At 54.3% G+C, this 19681-nt stretch overlaps 1 protein-coding gene across 1 annotated transcript in view; it reads left to right on the forward strand.

The window, feature by feature from the left end:
- Nucleotides 1-16867, forward strand: part of PHGDH (phosphoglycerate dehydrogenase) — a 32515-nt gene extending 15648 nt beyond the window's left edge. Inside the window, exons 4-12 of the mRNA XM_002928395.4 lie at nucleotides 376-430; nucleotides 531-629; nucleotides 8222-8354; nucleotides 8815-8963; nucleotides 10455-10607; nucleotides 13434-13566; nucleotides 14379-14509; nucleotides 15430-15667; nucleotides 16564-16867. Of these exons, the coding sequence (XP_002928441.1) occupies nucleotides 376-430; nucleotides 531-629; nucleotides 8222-8354; nucleotides 8815-8963; nucleotides 10455-10607; nucleotides 13434-13566; nucleotides 14379-14509; nucleotides 15430-15667; nucleotides 16564-16718 (1246 nt within the window). The 3' untranslated portion in view covers nucleotides 16719-16867. The remainder of the gene's footprint in view (nucleotides 1-375; nucleotides 431-530; nucleotides 630-8221; nucleotides 8355-8814; nucleotides 8964-10454; nucleotides 10608-13433; nucleotides 13567-14378; nucleotides 14510-15429; nucleotides 15668-16563) is intronic.
- Nucleotides 16868-19681: the final 2814 nt, after the last annotated feature.

The raw sequence follows: 19681 nt of genomic DNA on the forward strand, positions 1-19681 counted from the left end.
GATGGAAGAGGAAACGAAAATCCTTGAACTTCTGGAGCACTTAATGTTGTCAGAGTCCCTCAATACCCCATTTCGTTGCCCCTGTGAACCCTGGAGGACTGGCGCTTGCTTTTTAGCAGCCTGGAGCCACTCAGTGGCTGAGGTAGACTCAGACTCCTAGCTGGAGACAGAAATCCCAGGGTTCCCACATCAGGTCTCACTGACGGGTTTCCCCATGCTAAACTTCCTTGACTCTCCTTGGTGCCTCTGCACCTGAGCTCCAGACCCAGTCTGAGCTTGGTTCCCCAGGAGAATGACAGTCGGGGGGGTGGCTGTGCAGACCTCATGTCACACATCTTCTGCGTGGGTCCACTGAGCCTGTGTCTGTCCTTGCAGGCAGATTCCCCAGGCAACGGCTTCCATGAAGGACGGCAAATGGGAACGGAAGAAGGTGAGTGGCCAGCCCTGCCTCGTCCTGCCTGGCTTGGTGCCCGAGGTCCCACTCCTGATGCTTACTGCGGCCGCTATGCCTTTTGCTTGTTTGGTTGCAGTTCATGGGAACAGAGCTAAATGGAAAGATCCTGGGAATTCTTGGCCTGGGCAGAATTGGGAGAGAGGTGGCCACCCGAATGCAGTCCTTTGGGATGAAGGTAAGAGGTTGGTGAACCCCTTTGACATGGGGCTTCCTATAGCAGGTTTGGGAGAGACAGCCTTGCTTGAGAGAAGGTAAAGGACTTTTCCTCGGAGGGTCTGACCCTCCTTTAGAGCCCCTGACTAAGTTGGCGGTGTAGCCAGGGAAGGGAGGAATGAACTCAAAGTCTGGGCGCGCTTGGTAGAGGTCCCTCAGCTCCAAGTCCCCGTGGAGCAGGGGGTCATGCATCCTGCCCATCTTTTCCTCCCCTGCCACGAGGGCTCTTTGTTTGGCTCTGTCTGTTGCCTGTAATAATTCAGAGACACGGGAGCAAATTTGCAGCCTTCTAGCAGAGCAATTCTCCGTCTACCTTCTAGCTCTGCTCCGTAGTGCAGAAGAGACAGCGTGGTGATTGTGTAAATGCTGTGATATGATGTTAAGGTGTGGTGGCTGGAGCACCTTGAATATTGCTCAGAAATCCTCCCTCGCCTGTTTCCCTCCGGGACGCAGTTCCATCCTATTCTGGTTCTTCTGGTCGAGGGAGGGTTGTCATCCCCCAAGGCCGATCCAGGAGACCTTGCAAAGGGGGAGGCCGCCCAGCCACAGGACGGGACCTGCAGGGGCGGGTGACAGGGAGGCCAGGAGTGCTCGTGGACGTCTCCTTGTTCACTGTTCGCTGTTGGGGGGATGATGTGTTCAAACTGCTGCCAGGAAGGCTTTCGTTAAACAGAAAGGAGAACGGTTTTGACGATCAGATCATTTCTAGAAAAATTGACATAGAGCTGCGGTGGCCTTTTCCCTTTCTCTCCTTCTTTCTCCCTTTCTCTGTGTCCCCCCAGCTTCATAGAGTTAAAAGAAACCTAAGAGATTAACCCTTAATTTTATGTTGATGTCTGGAGTTTGTCTGTTTTTGCTCAGGCCTCCAGCAAATGGAAGGTAGATAAGAACCCAGGGGGGCATCCCGTGATGCCGCATTGAACATCTTCCTTTCCCTCCTGTCCCCGTTCTCCTTCCACATTTATTTACGCCAGCCAGACGTCTTTCCTAAGCCTCAGCACATTTTTCTAGATCCCTGGGAGTGGGGGAGGTGGCCCGGCAGGATCCACTGATCATGAGAGCAAAGCAAAGCCATTCCCTCCTGTGCAGGGCTGGCCAGGTGCCATACGCGGCATGGAGAGCTTTCTCTTCCTCTTTGAGGGATTAAGGTAAAGGCTTAGCTCACAGAGAATTCTGATCCTCTAAAAGTAGGGGCCTGGGGTTAAGCACAACTCAGAGGGCAATAGCCAAACGGGTGAGCGCCTGTTTGAGCAGAGACTTCGGGAAGTCTGTTCGCTCCGCTTCCCCACGGCGCCACAGCACACCAGCGCACCTTCGCGATCAAGGACTTGAAACTTTGGGGCAGTGACTTACTGAGACAGAAAGCCCCGCCTCATTTCCTGAGTCATGGAGGTGATGGGTAAGCTTCTCTGCTCCTCTGGCCCCACTCAGTTAAGCAGCTGCTGCTGAGCTGCTTCCGAGAGGCACGGAGGGAGGTGGACCCACCGAGTGGCTGACAGCCCTCGGGCATGTGTGTGACTCAGAGATGTCCGGAGCCTGCTCATGAATGTGAACCTGCGTGTCCGGGCAGACCACGCACGACACGCCCACATTCCCAGGGTAGCTTAGACCGTGTGGGTGGTTTTGTCTGTAGCACGTCGCTGCTCCCCTTGGGGGTTCTTCTATCCGATGTCCCCAGAGGGTCACTGTAGGCTGTCTTGCTTCTGGGACATGATCTTAGTAAACCACTGAAACATGCCTTGGGATGGTCACCCCCCACCCACCCCCTGCCCCTGCCAGCAGCCCTGGTCATTTCGGAGTAGCCCAGATGGCCTTCGTTTATACTCTTGGCTCGCTTTGACTGTGCTTCCTAACCTATTTCTGGGTCCAGGTGAATTTTGCCTTGGGGGCAGACAGACGACTGACTGTGTCGGCCAAAGCTCCTCGGTTGGTGTTGGAGCAGTTGGGGAAGAGTGAGATTTTCTAAAGGGCAAGGAGGGAAGATTCTTGAACAAATTGTGAAAGAGAAGGTTTATCAGCATCCAGGCAGGAAACAATGATCGGTGTTTACTAAGCACAAGTTGTTTTAAATTGGCCATGTTCTCTCTTTGGAAACCAGTATTGAACTGATCGATCAGGGCCGTCCTTAGGTGTCTTATACGTGGACGATTTGAAATTGTATTTTAATCATGTAAGAGGTCAATGAATCCTCACAAAAATTGAAATATAAATCCTTATCTCCTTGATTACCACCCCAGTCCTGGTCTCACAGGTAACCTCAGTTTGGTGTGTATCATCTCAGACTTTTTTCTGTGCGTTTACATGGAATGCATAAGGTTCTATGCCTATAGAAAATAGAATATTGTACATGGTGTTAAGATAAAAATGTATGTCTTGGAGTAAATAAATTTACCATATTTGTAAACTACTGCATGGAATTCTGTTGTGTGGACAAACTGCTTTTTATTTGGCCATTTCCTCAAGGATGGACATTGGAAATGTGGACTTTAGTAAGACATTGGTGAAATCGTTCATGATACCCTTGGGGTTAAGAGGGAGACTGGGAGCTTGGTGCTAAACGTTTAGTAACTGGTTGAAGGATAGCTCTGTCTCAGTGTGGAGAGAGATGGTACAGGATGGTGCAGGGCTCTGCCTTCCCCACCATTCTCATCAATGGCCTGGGTGACATGAAGCAGGGAGAAGTGGCTCATTCTTAAGAGTGTGGAACCAGATCCTAAAAGACATTAAGAAGGCTAGAATGGTTGGGCATCCGAATAGGAAGTTTATCTAGAATCCCTATCAGTGCCCTAAAATGAGCCCCAAAAGCAACTAAACACATATTGGATGTACAGGTGTTGTTAAAAGGCTTTTCTAGTGCAGGAGACCTTTGGTTGACAAAAATGCAGCGTGGTTAACAGTGGCATGGCTGATAGAAAAGGTAATGTGACTTTTGGCAGCATTAAAAGAATTATGGCTTCCAGAACAAGGAACGTGACATTCCTCATGCCCTGTACCGGTCAGACTCTCACATGCTCTGTGAGACTGAAAGCTCTGGAGATAGAAGGTGATGGTGAGAGGCTCATGTCTGTTGGGTTGAAGGCAGTGGGGTTGAAGGCACTGGGGTCACTGAGCCCCATCATGACTTGGGAGGCATACTGGGAGGCTGTCAGATAGCTAACGGGCAGTCTATAGAAGAGTCATGCTGTCTAAGGAGTGGATCCAAGGAGGAGCAACAGGCACAAGCCAGAGGGGACAGAGCCAGAGCTGGCCCCAAATGCAATGGAGAGAGTGAGTGTCCCACTTCTGCAGATACACAGGCGGGACTGGTTAAGCACTCGGCCAGTGCATGAGGATGCGGTATGAGCACTGGCAGAGAGGGAGAAGCAGATGGCCTTTAAAGCTCTGATATCTCCAAGCACCCACTACCCATGGGCTACGAGTTTCTTTATCGGTCTTCAGCAGTGAGTTCACTGTGCGGTCATAGGAAATAGAGCAAAATTACTAAGGACTGTGGTTTGTTGCAGTAAGTGGGGAGAACCCTATAATTAAAGACAGAGTGTGGACCAGGAGGCACAGGGGGCCCTGAGTAGTTCCCGTTGGGCCGCTCAGGCAACACTGCAAAGCACATGAAGATCATCCTTATCACCCCCTTCCCTCCCTGGCCCTGGGGTCTTTAACCTGTGCTTTAATCTGTCCCCCAGGCTGTTAGTCACTAATGAGGCTATAAATGGATGACTAACATCCGACCCCTTCCAGAGTATCGTGATTTAAGAGTTGACCCCTTCGTGTCACAGGAGCGATCAGCAGAGACACTTTTGTGCTCAGATGTTGGGGATGGACTGCCCTCTTTCCTTTCCTTTCCTGTCCTTTCTTTGTCACTATCTGGTCACTCAGGGAAGTGGATATCCTTAGCGAGCAGGCTTTCCAATGGCATCCGGGGTGTGCGTGTTGGGGTTGCTTGGGGGAGAGCCCTCCGAGGCTGCCACTCCCAACCAGCACAGGCCTGGAAAGGAATCTTCACATGCCACCTGTGAGCACCTGCTGACTTGCTCTGAGCCCCATGGCCCAGATGTGGGTTTCAGGAGAATTCTGGCAGTCTGTAGCCTGCTGGTGGTCTGAGTTACCCGAGTCTTAGGCTCTATGGTGTTCTTCCCGTCTGAAGCTTTTTCTCAACCCTGTTGCTGAAGAACAGGTTGTACACTTTGGAGACACAGCTCATTGCCGCTGGCGTGTCCCCTAGAATGTGCTAGCCCAAGCCAACAGGCCCAAGCCAGCCAGGAGCTGGGCCTTGCGCTCTCTTACCAAGGGTTCCTGTGCAGAGCAGGCCAGCATCTCTAAAGCTTCTTTGAGGCCAGTGTTGTGAAGAATCCGAAGTTAGCCCAGAGGGATTGGACATTGGACCCACGGCGCCCATTGTCGCTGATTCCTTCAGACCCAGCTCATGTTAACTGAGGTCTGCTGTGTCAGGCACTGTGCTCACAATGACCCTTGCGGGATCAATATCCTTACCCCAGGTTTACAGATAAGGAAACTGTGGCCCAGGGCGCTTATATGATAGGTTCAAATAATAGGACGGAAAATGATGGAGCCCGGCTTAGAGTCTGGGTCTCCTGACCTTCAGTCTGGTACCCTTTGTCCTGCATCACCACCATTGTCTTTGTTCCTGATCCATGTTGGTTAAACGGTCACTGTGCTCGACCTTTCTCGGGACAAAAGCTCCTCAGGACAGGCAACTCCTATCTCATTTTGGTAACTGGAATTCCTACGGCCCTAGGGTACTGATTTTTTAAGTTCTTCCCAGAGCCTCAAGTTCTAGAAAGTACCTTAGAGTCACAGGGAGGGAACCCCAGAGAGAGAGTAAGTGGTGGGGCTCTGGGCCTTCACCTCTGCACCCTTGATCAGTTTTTATATTGGGTTTCTGTTTAAGATTCCGTTGTGTGAAGGGAAGAGAGTTCTAATCCTAAGCCAAATGATGGTTAAGCTCCTTTGTTGGAGCCCCTTTACCGTGAAGGCCCCCTTGCTCTCCGGCATCTACTGCTAAGCCAGAGGGCCTAGGGTAGCCGTGGCCGGCCTCTCAAGGCTGCCTTCTACGACACCAGCTAGGAGGTGCTCCTGGAGCACTGCTAGAAAAGCTAGGGTTCCCCTGCTGCCCAGCGTCAGGAGTCTGTCCTGAGACTGGGATTCGGGGGGAACCCCTTTGTGGGTCTCCCTAAGCCTCCTCTGTCGGAATAGTCTTCGGACGGTACATACCTGGAATTGCTCCAACTTCTGTGCATCAGGACTTCTGATCCTTTCCAGAACATGTCAGGACCTTACTCAGACACTGGTCTATGGGCCCAGCATTACTTTTTCTACTCCCTGTGACATGGTCTTCTGGTGTAAGAATCCCAGCTCCCAGCTGAGTTCAGCTCCCATCTGCCCTGGGTATCTCCACTGAAAAATGAAAATGGTTTTCTCAGCCAAATTCTTCCCTGCAGTTCTCTGCAGGTGAACAAGAGAAGGCAAGCTGAGTCGGAGCCTGTTGACCACTGTGGGGGATGGGCATCTCCTGCAGTGGCATCTGCTCCCCATTAGCTGCAGGCACCCACCTTGGGGCCCCTGGGCCCGGCTTGGCCCTCGGGGCCCTGCCTCCGCACGGCTTCACACTGTTTCTTGGCTCCTACGAGCCCAGAAGCCCCAGAGTGGCATGTGCTCGCCTCCATCGGGCTCGGCTTTGTGACTGCTGCTGGTGATCCCCCTGCTCTCCCCGCTCACATGAACAAAGTACATCTGGATTAGAGATGAACGGGGCCATTGTTCCAGGCGGCCTCTGAGCCAGCGGACAAAGAGTACAGGCAGGGATCCTGGGATCCTCTCTTCCCCCCTGGACACTTCATTGTCCCCGCGGAAACGCGTAGGTTACGGCTGAGGGGATGGCCGTGAGCTTGTGACCCTTACAGCCTCTCCCCCTGAAGCGCCTTCACCTTGGCTCTTCCCCTGATGGTGGAAAACGTGATCTGAAAGCTATACCTCATTCGTAACCATGTCCGTTTCTTCTCTGGAAGGGCTGAATTTTAAATAGAAATCCTGTTTGCCATTATTTTCTAAGATGACTTTTCTATTTTGCCGCAAAGAAATTCAGGATGAGCAGGGGAAACGTTGCAAAACACAGGAAAGCCTAGGGCGCCTGGGTGGCGCAGTCGTAAAGCGTCTGCCTTCAGCTCAGGGCGTGATCCCGGCGTTCTGGGATCGAGCCCCACATTGGGGTCCTCCGCTGGAAGCCTGCTTCTTCCTCTCCCACTCCCCCTGCTTGTGTTCCCTCTCTCGCTGGCTGTATCTGTCAAATAAATAAATAAAATCTTAAAAAAAAAAACACAGGAAAGCCTAAAGGAGGTGAATTCCACCACACAGAGTTGACCGTGGTTAGAGTATCATGCTTTCTGTTGTGTTTGTTTGTTGTTCAATCCCTGGCCACCTCTGAACATTCGAGGGGTCACCTCTCTGCCTCAGTTTCCTCATCTGTAAAATGGGGAAATCCTAATGCCTAATCCCATCAGGTCTGAGTTGAAAGCCCCTGACACAGTAAATGCTAAAGGAATGTTCGCCATTATTAGCTATGACTACGCGTCCTTTCTTCTTCTGAGCCTTATCTTCTCCGACTTTCCTTCTTGCCCTCACCAGTATCTGATGACCTTTGGCAAGTTTCGTGAGGCCGATGAAGTTTGTACCCCAAGTTCCCTGCCTGCCTCCCTATCTCCCTCCCTTCTCGGCAGCCTCGGAGAGGTCCCTCTGCTCTGGGGCCCCCTCCTCCTCCACCAGCCCAAAAGAAGGTTCTTTCTGGGTCCTTCCCCATCCACGGTGCCTTTATGTCTCCCTTTTCTGGCCTCTTGATGTGCTCGCTTCCCCTCCCCGTCAAACCTGCCTTACTGAAAGGATCCATCCTTAGTCATTCAGACCTCTGTGTGGTAAGTCACCAAGTTATGCCTTCCAAGACTAGATGCATTTGAAGCCTTATTAAAAGGAACTTCAAGAGGGGACCAGACTCTGCCTGCTAACCCTGCTCTGCACCACTGCCCCCACCTGCTTCTTTCTCACTCTGTAGAAGTAGTCAGGGCCCTGCCTGTTTTCCGGCCCTGAGGGTCCTCGGCTGCAGCCAGCCTGTCCTCCCTTGCCTGGTTGTACCCTGAGAGTGCATCACTGCTCCCCACATGGCTGTCCTCCCTCTCCGGGCTCCCTGCTTGCTAAGGGTTTCTGAGCTCCACCTTATCCGACCATACACACACGTGTGTGCACGCACGCACACGCACACACACACACACACGCCGCTTTTGCGTCTGTTCGTGGGTAAGAGCTTAGAGGTAAACAAACCTCCCTTTGTACTCTGGGCCTGCCCCCCCGATGTGTGAGCCCCACTTTCTTCATCTGTAAAGTAGAATACTAGCAACCCTTACTGGGAGAGGTAAGCTGGCATTTGGAAAGGCTTAGCAGTATGCTTGGTTAGTGTTCAACAAATGGCCACCATTATTAATAACACCAATACTAATAAGGAACAGTGACATTTGCTCACGTCTCTGTCTCTTTCTTGCTTCTGACCAGACTATAGGGTATGACCCCATCATTGCACCAGAGGTCTCAGCCTCCTTTGGTGTCCAGCAGCTGCCCCTGGAGGAGATCTGGCCTCTCTGTGACTTTATCACTGTGCACACACCTCTCCTGCCCTCCACCACAGGTAGGTGTGTCCCTGCTTGTGGGTCGGCCACAGAAGCCACGGTCCAGATAAGGGTGGGCTCTCAGTCTGGGCCTTCTGCACACACCGGGGACTAGGTCCCTCGAGCACGGAGTGATGCTTTGCTGGCTGGCCCTGCCTCACACAGAGGAGGGATGAGCTAGCTGGAAATGTGTGGGGTGAGCTGGCTCCATGGGTACGACCAGTGACCCCGTGGGTTTTTCCTGAGGCCGTGGCTTCCCTTTCTGGTTCCAGGACCTACTCAAAGCACTAGTATCTCAGGGACTTCTAGGATGTTTCTAAACTGAGTTTGGTCTAAATCCAGAACAGGGACTCTTGCCCCAGAGCCGGTGAGAAGGGAGCGGTGAGACCAGAGAGGCTGTGGGCCTGCGAGGAAGGAGCAGGGCCAGGCGGGGAGGGCCTCTGGCACCGGTGCTACAGGAGAGCTCTTCCCTCTTTCCAGGCCTGCTGAATGACAGCACCTTTGCCCAATGCAAGAAGGGGGTACGCGTGGTGAACTGCGCTCGGGGAGGGATTGTGGACGAGGGGGCCCTTCTCCGGGCCCTGCAGTCTGGTCAGTGTGCTGGTGCCGCTCTGGACGTGTTTACAGAGGTGAGTGGCTGGGGGAGGTGGGGGGCACTGAGCAGAGGGGCCCAGGACAGAGAAAGCCCAGTGTGCACAAAGGCCTTTGGCTTCAGGGCTCTGGCATCCATGGCAAACAGGAGAAATTCTGTTGCTAAAAATAACGCCGTTGTGGTTTTGGGAGCCCTCGTGGGACGTAGTGTGGAGGCAGCCATGTTGTCTTTCGCAAAACCCAGATTTTAGCTAGGACCCAATTCCTGGTCTTAGGCTCCCTGGACTGCTGCCATGTGGGTAACTCCAGGGAGGACGGTGCAGCAAATCCGTTCTGAGGTTGAGGATTTGGGGCAGGATTTAATGTATTGGTAGAGGTCTTTGTTGCCAAGAAGACATTCCGCCCAGTATCTGTTGGCTTTCCTTGCCTTCCTCTCTTCTGGGGATGAAAGGCAGCCTGAGGACAATGGCCAGAAGCGCTTCCCTGGGCCCAGTGGGGGCTGCTCTCCCTGTCTCTGTGTCAGAGACAGAGACTCCGTCTTTGCTCACCCATGCCCCCACCTGCTCTTACCCCAGATGGAATGATGGACAGTGCATTTCCACCCGAATCCTCTAGGCCTCTCTTAAAAGTCCTGCCACCAGCATCACGGATCCAGGGGAAAGAGCACAGATTTTGGCTCAGGCGGTGGAGGGCTGCTGGTGACCTGCGGTGGGGCCTTGGCAAGTCCCCGGCCCTCTCTGAGCCCTGTTGCCCTCACTGTGTTTTCCCTGCCCAGAGCACACAGTGTATGGGGTTGGTAGCCCTGGTCATCTTTCTCACATAGATGCTACGCTTCTTGAAGGTGAATCGGTGGCTGGCCCTCATTGTACTGCCCTTCCCTGGCTCGACGCCTTCCCGTGGCTCTCTCTGGCCTTCTCGTGGCACTTGCTACTATGTGGACAGCACTCACAGGCCCAGGTGGCCAGAGAAGGGCATTCCCAAGGGCAGTACATTGTGGTCAGTAAGCAGAAGGGGAGGAAGGGACGCTGGAGGGTGGGCAGAGGAGCCCAGGTGGCCCACCTGTCGTGGTGAGAGCCAGGGTAGGGCAGCTGTGCAGAGGGCCTATGAAGAGCCTGTTGCCGTGAGGAGCCGACCGTAAGCGCTATAAGGATTCAGGGGCGAGGGGGAGCTCAAGGGAAAAACCTGTAACAGAGCAGTAGCTTCCACTGGCTGAGAACCTCCCGTGTTACTGGTTCACAACCCGCACAAAGTGTTGTGAGGTAGGTAGTATTAGCCCATTTTATAAATGCGGAAGTTGAGGCTCAGAGAGGTACAGATTTATTCAAAGGGACACAGGTGTAAGCAGAGCTGAGAGGTGAATCCCGTCCATGGCTCTGTCCACTCTGTTGTGGAGGGACACTGACAAGGAAGGCGGTTGTCAAAACCCGTGATGTCCCCGGCAAAACTGAAGCAGAAGGCGTCCTCACCCCGGCCCTCCTCTTCTCCACCTTCCCTGGGCGGCCAACCGAGCGGTATCTCTTTCTGGGCAGGAGCCACCACGGGACCGGGCCTTGGTGGACCATGAGAGCGTCATCAGCTGCCCCCACCTGGGCGCCAGCACCAAGGAGGCCCAGAGCCGCTGTGGGGAGGAGATCGCCATCCAGTTTGTGGACATGGTGAAGGGGAAATCTCTAGCGGGTGTGGTGAGTATGGCCAAGTGGGGCTGGGGCCCAGAGGTCAGAGGAAGGAGCAGGGTGGGGGAGGGCGTTTGGTTTTGGGGAATGGCGACAGCTCCGGTGAGCAGTGGTGTGTTGACCAGATTCAGCCCCGGGAGCAGAAGATAAGGACTCCTCTGGAGGCAGCCCTCTGGGTGGGGCGGCAGGAACCCCTGTCCCTAGCCTTGCTGGCTGCAGCCCGCGGCAGGGAGCCTGCTCAGCCCTGCTGGATTGTAGCCTTGCTGCAGAGCCTGTGACGCTTCCCAGGGTCCAGGCCCCAGAGAAAGGCTCCTTTGTTCTCCACATGCCGTGGGAGTGAAGGAGTGTGGCTTGAGTGATGCTGGATGCTGTGGGGAGTGGCTGGGGGGGGACTGGCCTGTGGAGAAGCGTGTCAGGGCCCTCTCTCACCTCCTAGGCCTGAGCGTTCCTTTTAGTGTGTCCATCTTAGAACCCCAGGCAGGGTGTGCCCACCCCCAGAATGAACCCTCCAAGCCCCCTTTCTGTCCTCAAATCATGGCCTAATGTCCCCACTTCTTATCTTAGCTCACCCTGGCATGTTTCTCCTCCAAGCTTCACCTGACTTATACTTCCAGTCCCGTCTCATTCATTTAGTCTTCGGCTGTTCCTTAAGCTCCAGAGGGTACCAGATGGTGTCATAGCCCTTTGGGGGACACAGAGATGAATACGGAAAGCATAGCTCTCCTTGCCACCCCTTCACAAAGACTTGCTTGGCCTTTCCAGCCCAGTTTCGACCCTTTTGCAATGAACCACGTTCTCTCTTGTTAAGATTTTCTGAGTTTGTATCTTTAAATTCCGAATTCTCTGAGGACACAAAAGCCAGGGTGTAAGCTTCTCTGCAGCTCACGTGGCTCTGCTCTAGGAGAGAAGCAGCCAGGAACGAGGTGGGGGCAGGGCCGAGGCTGGTCCCTGACCTTCCTGGCTGACCCTCAGCTGGAGATTTTCATTGCTGAGGACAGAACTGTAGCAGCAGAGACACAGGGTGCTTTGTTCAGCCTGCCAGCCCTGGTTTGATAGCCCAGCTCTCCAGGCCACCCGGCCTTCTACACCCTGAGAGAGTAAGGGAGCCGGCTACTTCCCTGAGGGACCCCTCAGGGCCAGCCACAGGACGGCGGTTGATGACGATGCTTGGCCTGTCCATGCATGTGCCTCTCCCCTCTCTACTCTGCGTCTCTTGGCTCCTCAGAGTGGGGGACACTTTCTCACTCCCTTTGCACCTCTGGCTTCTGAGCAGCTCTCCCCAGGTGACGCGCTGGGACCGAAGCTGAGGCTTGGGCTGGGGCCAGTGTCAGCCAGTCAGGGCTGCGCCTTTCCCTCCACAGCCCTTTGCCAGGCGGGTCTCTGCCCTCACTGTTGCAGCCCTGGGAGTTACCATGGTGTCATTAGGTAGTGGTGGCATTCCCAGCCTTTTCGTGAAGGGGACATCTTACCACCAGCTCCAACAAATGGAACCACAGACTGTTCCCATCTTCTATCGGAGCTAACATCTCCTGGTCAAGTCGTTACACTTGGGCAAATTTCAGTCTCCACCCAAAGTGACTGGTTGTCCTACAGTAGGCTGTTAGAAAGACATTTGTGTCACATGGGAAATCTCTAATTCTTCTCTGTGTCCTCTTCAGTTCAGTTTTGTCGTAACCTCAGACACAGACGAGCATTAGGGTCAGGTTGGCACTCAAAGGCTCCTGACTCTTGGAGCCCTTCCGTTGGTTCTCTAGACTTGCCTTGAGCACCCTCGGGGCGGGTTCCACAGGTGCTGCCTGGAGGACATTGCCTCCACCTGCTGCAGCCTCAGCCCGGCCCACTGGCACACGGCACTTCATCTCTGCTCCCAGCAGCTGTCCTGCCTTCGTCCCACCTCCTGGTTCACTGCTGGTCTTTCCTGTGTCCTCTTGGAGAGGAGCTGGGGGAGCCCTGACATGGGAGCCCTCGAGCCAGGCTGCCGGCCATGCAGAAGTGTCGGCAGGGACGCCCTGCCTCCTTGACCGTTTCCAACATTGGCAGCCTGTTTGATTTGTATCAAACCCCGCGTTTCGAATTAAATCCCTCTTAGATTCTTTGGTTCTGTTTACAAGTTGACTCATGAAAGTGGCCAATGTTTAATTCAAAGCCAGACCATCATGAACCACAGAGTGGAATCCAGATTTTGACCCGGGACAAGCTGGCTTTGTTATCAAGCTGTCCAGACCCTAGACTTACAACTTTTGAAGGACATGTGGCATTTGTCCCCTTCAGCTGCCCAGCATGCCTCGTGGTGGACTCCCCATGGGCTGACATTCGAAGAGTGATAGGATCATTAAGAGTATGTGAATCCAGCTTTACCAATCGTGCTATTTGGTCAGAGTGATTAATGACACTCCATTTTTTTCGTTGAGGTATAGAGTAAAAAGGAAGGCATCTTGGAGCGACCTACCTTAGGTGCCAGTGATCCGTGACTGAACACCCATCTTACGTCAGAGACCCGCCTTCCTATTGTGCTGTCCAGACCTTTCCCCAGCACAGGAAAAACCAGTGTCCCGTGGAGGGGGTGCACAGTTCAGTGGGTGGGAGAAATGCCTTCTTCCCCCTTCTGGCAATTTGGGATGGTCTTAGCCTTTTGTGCTCTTTTCTGGCTCTATAGCTCTCCCAAGCTAAAGGCACAAGTCATTGTCTTGTTGGTGGCTGGTGGAAGTTGTCTCCACTCTCCCCACCCCCAGGCACCTGAAACAAGGAGGGCCTGTGCCTTCTGCTGTCCAGGTGTCGCTGTGTTTAGGAGCCCCGCCTCTTCCTGACCTCAGCTCTGCTTCCCCTTCTGTGCAGGTGAATGCCCAGGCCCTTACAAGCGCCTTCTCTCCACATACCAAACCTTGGATTGGTCTGGCAGAAGCTCTGGGGACCCTGATGAGAGCCTGGGCGGGATCCCCCAAAGGGACCATCCAGGTGGTAACACAGGGTGAGCTGGGGACACTGCAGAGGGAGGGGAAGAGGGTTGTGTCTGCAGCAGGTCACAGACAGTGAGGGGCTGGGAAGTGGCTTGACCCTGGTCCTTGGGACTCCATGTCTCACGTTCTGTCTGCATGCGGTTCACTTGCTACCCATGGGGACTGAGGGGAGGGGTACAGAAAATCACTGGGAAATGTATGTGATTTTCACAGATCACGTTTATATAGTGCTTTTAAGATGCCCATGTTCTGGGTGCAAGAGCAACCTCCCCGAGAGACAGTTTCATGGGAGAGGCCGCAGGATGGGTGGAGGGAGGCCCAGAGGAAGCGACGGGACCTTTGATTCTGGGTCTGACCCAGCGTGTGGTCCTTGGGAGCCTTTGCTCGGCTGGGGAGCAGGGGCGAGGACAGCGCCCTAGGTGCCTGTCCTCAGGTCCTGGGCAGGCTCTGGCCTCTTTTGCAGCGGCTCCAGCCTGTGCAGATGTCGTTGAGAGACTGGGGAAGGCTCTAGTTCCCTAAACCCTGCCGAGGCTTGTCCTCCCTATGGCCCGTTGAGCATCTGCTCACTTGGGGGGAGCTCGGGGGTGGTGAGACCCTGGGCGTTGCCAGTAATAGGCCAGGTCAGAGCTGGGGGGTCCCCGGAGGAAACCAGGCAGGGAACTGGGTGCAGTCCCTGGTTCTGGGCCTTCCAGAGGGAAGCAGATGGCCCTGGCTGGTTGGGGTTGGCGCCCCCAGGGCAGTGAGGAGTCGAGGACCCAAAGCTAGGTGTCGCTCCTGTGTTGCTCAATAAACAGCGACCTCAAGGTAGTTTCTCTGTCCCCAGGAACATCCCTGAAGAATGCTGGCAACTGCCTAAGCCCCGCAGTCATCGTTGGCCTCCTGAAAGACACTTCCAGTCAGGCGGATGTGAACTTGGTGAACGCCAAGCTGCTGGTGAAAGAGGCTGGCCTCAATGTGCGTGTCCCCCCGGCCCCTTGCCTTTCCTGTTGGCACTGTCTTTCTCTCCTGCCTTTTCAGAGCAGGCTTCCAGCCCTGCTCGGGCAGTGGGAGCCCTGGGGGCAGGTCCTGCTGTTGACACCGTCCACCTGTGACGGGCAGCCCGACTTTCTCCATCTGCCAAGCGGAAATACCGCCTTCCTCTGAGTGTCGCTACGAGTGAACCAAACGCTCGTGGAAGTGCTTTGTTTATCTGTGCCCTGTGCACGGGAGGGGGCGGCGGCACCCGCATTTACAGCTGGGGAGCGCGGGGAGCCGGGCTGTCTCCGGCCGGAAGCTGGGAGGTGGCCCAGCACATGCAGCTTCTGACTCCATCCAGGGCTCTGCTTAGCACAGCACCCAGGCTCTTGATCAGCTTGCCACCTCTGGAGGTTAGCAGCGTGTCCTCTTAGCCTCAGCTGCCTTCACGCCGACCCTTTGGTGTCTTCCGCTCTGGCTCCCTTTCTAGGTCACAGGCTGTGTCGCTCAGCCAGTGGGAACTGGCAGGATCGATGGGCAGTGGAGCTCCCGTGTCTTCCCTCCTCTGCTCCCCCTTCCACTAGGCCACTGACTCTGTTCAGGTAGCAGTGAGCAGGAGGGGCCAGGCTGGGTCGGCCTCTGGGGCAGGTCTGCCTCTCTTCCTGCTTCTTCCCAGCTCCCAGCCTTCACCTGGACCTGGCAGACCTCTCCTAGCCCTCCCTTGAGGGAGGCCATGGACTGTCCCAGGAAGCTAATGCTCAGGGGTGCCGGGCTGGGCCCATTTACCCTCTTCTCCAGCCCTGAATTGCTGAGCATGTTGACCAGGCTGGAACCTTACAAACTGGCTGTTAGGTGGACGCAGAGGGTGGGTGCGATGCAGCTGGGAGGGATAACTGTGCCTCCTTACCTTCTCCCTGCAGGTAACCACCTCCCACAACCCTGCTGTGCCCGGGGAGCAGGGCTGTGGGGAAGGCCTCTTGACTGTGGCCCTGGCAGGTGCCCCCTACCAGGCTGTGGGCTTGGTCCAGGGCACCACACCTGTGCTACAGGCGCTCAACGGAGCCGTCTTCAGACCAGAGGTGCCTCTCCGCAGGGGCCTGCCCCTGCTCCTGTTCCGGGCTCAGCCGTCTAATCCTGTGATGCTACCCACCATGATTGGTGAGGAGGGTGCGGGGCTTGCCTGTGTCCTTGAAGCAGGGAGGGGTGTGTGTGTGTGTGTGTGTGTGTGTGTGTGGCAGGGGAGGGGGGTCTCTCCCGGGATTCCATGTTTCCATGGATCTTTGCCTCCTTTAGCCCCACTCCGTCCCTCAGGGCATTTCTGGATCTGCTGCATACAGAGGGTCTGTGAAGGCAGTTTCCAGAACATTTGGGAAGGGGATACAGAGTTCAGAGGTGGCAGAACCATGTGGCAGGGGTAGAACCCCAAAGTCCATATTAACTGGCCCACTCACCATCGTGAAGCATGCAGTGCGGACCTGCCTGCAGGGCTGTGTCCCAGGAACTCCAAACCTGTGAGTGCAGGTTTCCTTCTTCTGGCCTCAGGCCCTGAGGGCTAGTCTGACTGCCGCAAAACACATCAGGGCATTCGCTCCAGCAGTCATGGACATCTTGGACCTGCCCCAGGACCCTGGCTCTGGGCCACAGGGAGTTTTGGAGCACTTCCAGGTTTGGCAGAATGCGTCCGCAGACCTCAAAAGGCCTAATTTCACCATCCTTGCCAGCTGACCAGAGGAACTTTCCCCTGCTTTTCTCCTTTGCTCTTGGTCTGGATGAAACTGAAGACCAGCAAGTCAGGAGATTGCTCTAAGCAATTCGTGGCCGATCATTCCTCCCCTGCCTGGCCTGGTGGTCAGGGTGTCCCTGCAGAGTCTCCGAATAGTGAGGGGAGCTGGGCAGGTGCCCTGTTCCATCTCTTCACTCTTTGATTCTGAGACCATCACCCCCCATTGCAACTTTGATCACAGGGGTCCAAGGCTTCTGACCCCGCTCCCAGCCTCTTGCTTCTCCTTCCCCCATGCCCTGTGCCAACCAGCGGTTTTCTTATCTACTTCCAGGCCTCCTGGCAGAGGCAGGCGTGCAGCTGCTGTCCTACCAGACTTCGGTGGTGTCAGATGGGGAGACCTGGCACGTCATGGGCATCTCTTCCCTGCTGCCCAGCCTGGAAACATGGAAGCAGCATGTGACTGAGGCTTTCCAGTTCCATTTCTAAGCTTGGGTGGGCTTTTCTGAAGAAACCTGCCCACCGTGATCAACAGAGAGAGGAGATCCACATTCCTTAGGCTGACGCTGCTTACTCTGCAGAGCTTGGCTGACCCCTGTAGTGCAGTGATAACCACCCAATAAAGAGCCTACCCCAAATCTCCGTGAGTTTCTGTTATTACCCCGGAGAGCCACCAGAGGGCAGCCGTGGGCCGTGTTTGCGCTGCAGGAGGGTAGGGGGTGTGGAGAGAGATGGGGGTGGGCAAAGTTCATGCCTCCGTGTGTGCTCAGAAGAGGGATCCCTCTCGTCTGTCTCTCAGGTGGTTCAGAGGCATTTATACAGGCACACAGCTCAGTATTTCAAGATTCCTGTGGTATTTCAGACCCCTTCCTTCCGGGAATATACATGCACATTAATAAAAATATCAGCAAAGATGCATGGCACTTCATGCCAGGCACCGGGCTGGGTGATGCCCGAGAGGAGGGTTAAAACCCAAGCTGTTCCCAACGAAGTCCCCATTCGGTGGGAGGGACAGCACATAGGCCTCCAGGTGTGTATGAATTCTGTGGAGTCCAGAGGAGAGTGATTTGAGCTTGGGATGGTGTCTGAGATGTTTGGAAGGTTTCGTAAGGGAGAGAAGGTGCATAAGGCATGAGGCATGAGAATATTCGCCTATTCCACAAAGCCAGCTCGTTATGGGTTGGACAGTATATTACTTTTTTTAAAAAAAAGATAATTTTCCTGAACCATGACAGAATGGTACTCCCTGACCCTAAGGGTTTCAACTGTTGAGGGTTTCCCCCATTAGTAGGGGATGATCCATCCCTACTTTGGGCTGTATAGCATCAGCTTTTTTTTTTTAAGATTTTATTTATTTATTTGACAGAGATAGAGACAGCCAGTGAGAGGGAGCACAAGCAGGGGGAGTGGGAGAGGAAGAAAGGCTCATAGCGGAGGAGCCTGATGTGGGGCTCAATCCCACAATGCCGGGATCACGCCCTGAGCCGAAGGCAGACGCTTAACCGCTGTGCCACCCAGGCGCCCCAGCATCAGCTTTTGAGACTCTNAGCTTTTGGGACTCTCGACCAAGAAGGCGGGACCAGGGCAGCTGTTGGGCACTGGCAGCTGTGAACCCACCACTTTGGCCTCTTTGTGCTGTGATTGAGCAAAAGGTCTATGAGAACCACCAGGAATCAGTGGCTGCCCTGTGATTGCAGTGCCCTTGGAGAGCAGATGTGTCTGGCCTGGCTGTAGCAGACCCGGAAGTGGATGGGCCATCAAAGAATTTTTAATTCTCTTAAACCTTTGTTTTCTCATCAGTAAGAGGGATGGAATGCCTCAGAGCCCCAGTGAGAATTAAAGGGATTAAAACATGGTTTGTGGGAAGTGCCCAAGGCACTTGGTGAACATGGGTGTCTTCCTCCCTTTGAGAGTGGATAGCAGTCTCCCTCAGTCTCTCATTAATCTCCTTGCACAAAGGAGTCCTTCCCTTGAGGCCACTGATCCTAGAAAAACAGGCTGAGATTGATGGAGTTAAAAACTCTTAAAATTTGAGCTCAATATTCAGTCTCTCAGCCTCTCTCCAAAATTCCCTGGACACACCATACTTGGTGCTCAAAGGTGGTCAGTTCAAGTTCTGGGAGCTCAAATTACTTGAGCATCTCCAAATAGCCTTCTAGCCTTGGGTGGCATGAGAGGGCCTGGGACGATCTCCTTGCATCCCTCCTGTCCTGCGACTATCCACATAACTCCCAGATCAGAAAGGGCAAGATTCTTACAAGCCAGCTGGTGCCCCGCAGAGGGTGCTGTTTCCTCAGCGTTGCTCTGTGGTTGGTGGCATCTCCACACCTCAATTTAGAGTGTGATGTCCTCCTGTGTGCCTGTGCACCTTGGCTGGGAAGCAGAGCTGTGCCGGCAGCTCGGCGATGGAAACGGTGGGCTGGCCGTTCTTCACGTCCAGTTTAATACGACATGTGCTGCACTCTCACTCGAGAGGAGTGTCCTTATCTAGTGATCCCTTCATCTTCTTTCCTGCTCCAAGTCAGCCAGGGTGATTTCTTGCCTCCGCAGGGAAATTTTTTTTTTTAAGATTTTATTTATTTATTTGAGAGAGAGAGAGCACGAGTGGGCAGAGGGAGAAGGACTCTCCTCTGAGCAGGGAGCCCAATTTGGTGCTCGATCCCAGGACCCCGGGATCATGACCTGACCCGAAGGCAGACGCCCAACCAACTGAGCCGCCCAGGTGCCCCCGCAGGGAAATTCTTTACCTGCCACTGTTATCTGGACAAAGAAACAAATGATAAGGAGCAGACCCGAGGGTGACCATGGGACAGGGCAACTGGAAATCCTTCCTGCCTATGCTGACCTTACAGAGGGAGGAGGGCTTTGATCAACAGGCAGCAGGAATCCATTTCAATGACGTGCTCCCAGAGCTGCGAGAGCAAGGCCCAGGGCACAGTACCAAAGCTGGTGAAGAAGGGGACTTGAGAGGGGCCAGGAACCTCTGTCTGTGTGGTGGAGGGAATGACCAATGGCATACTGAGTGCTTCTAGTTGAACCAGGGCTGATAATCAGCTGGTGTGCCTAGGGCACGGGCAGCATCCATTCAATCTGTCAGCACCCTGACATTCTCATTGTCAAATCTTACTCTCACTCCCACATCGTGTCCAAATGAGCCCTGAGTGGATGCGGGCCTGGCACTGGCCCTGGGTGATATGGAAGGTCCTGGTTGCTAAGGCTAATGGAGGCAGTTTCAGCACTAAGACCCCACAGTGAACTCCGTATGGAGAGAACTTATCTCGAGGACTCTAGTGATTAGGAGCTTTTTGCCCATGACTACAGGCGCCACTCGGAGATCTTAGGAAAGGCATCGGTTGTCCTAGCAGGAATGCCATCTAGAGTAAGGGCCTCCAGACAGCTTGCGGAGGAGTGGGCAGCTAGGGCTGGCAGAGAGGGTGTAACAGCGAAGCTGG

This window comes from Ailuropoda melanoleuca, chromosome 2, assembly GCF_002007445.2.
Source record: "Ailuropoda melanoleuca isolate Jingjing chromosome 2, ASM200744v2, whole genome shotgun sequence".
Taxonomy (NCBI): domain Eukaryota; kingdom Metazoa; phylum Chordata; class Mammalia; order Carnivora; family Ursidae; genus Ailuropoda; species Ailuropoda melanoleuca.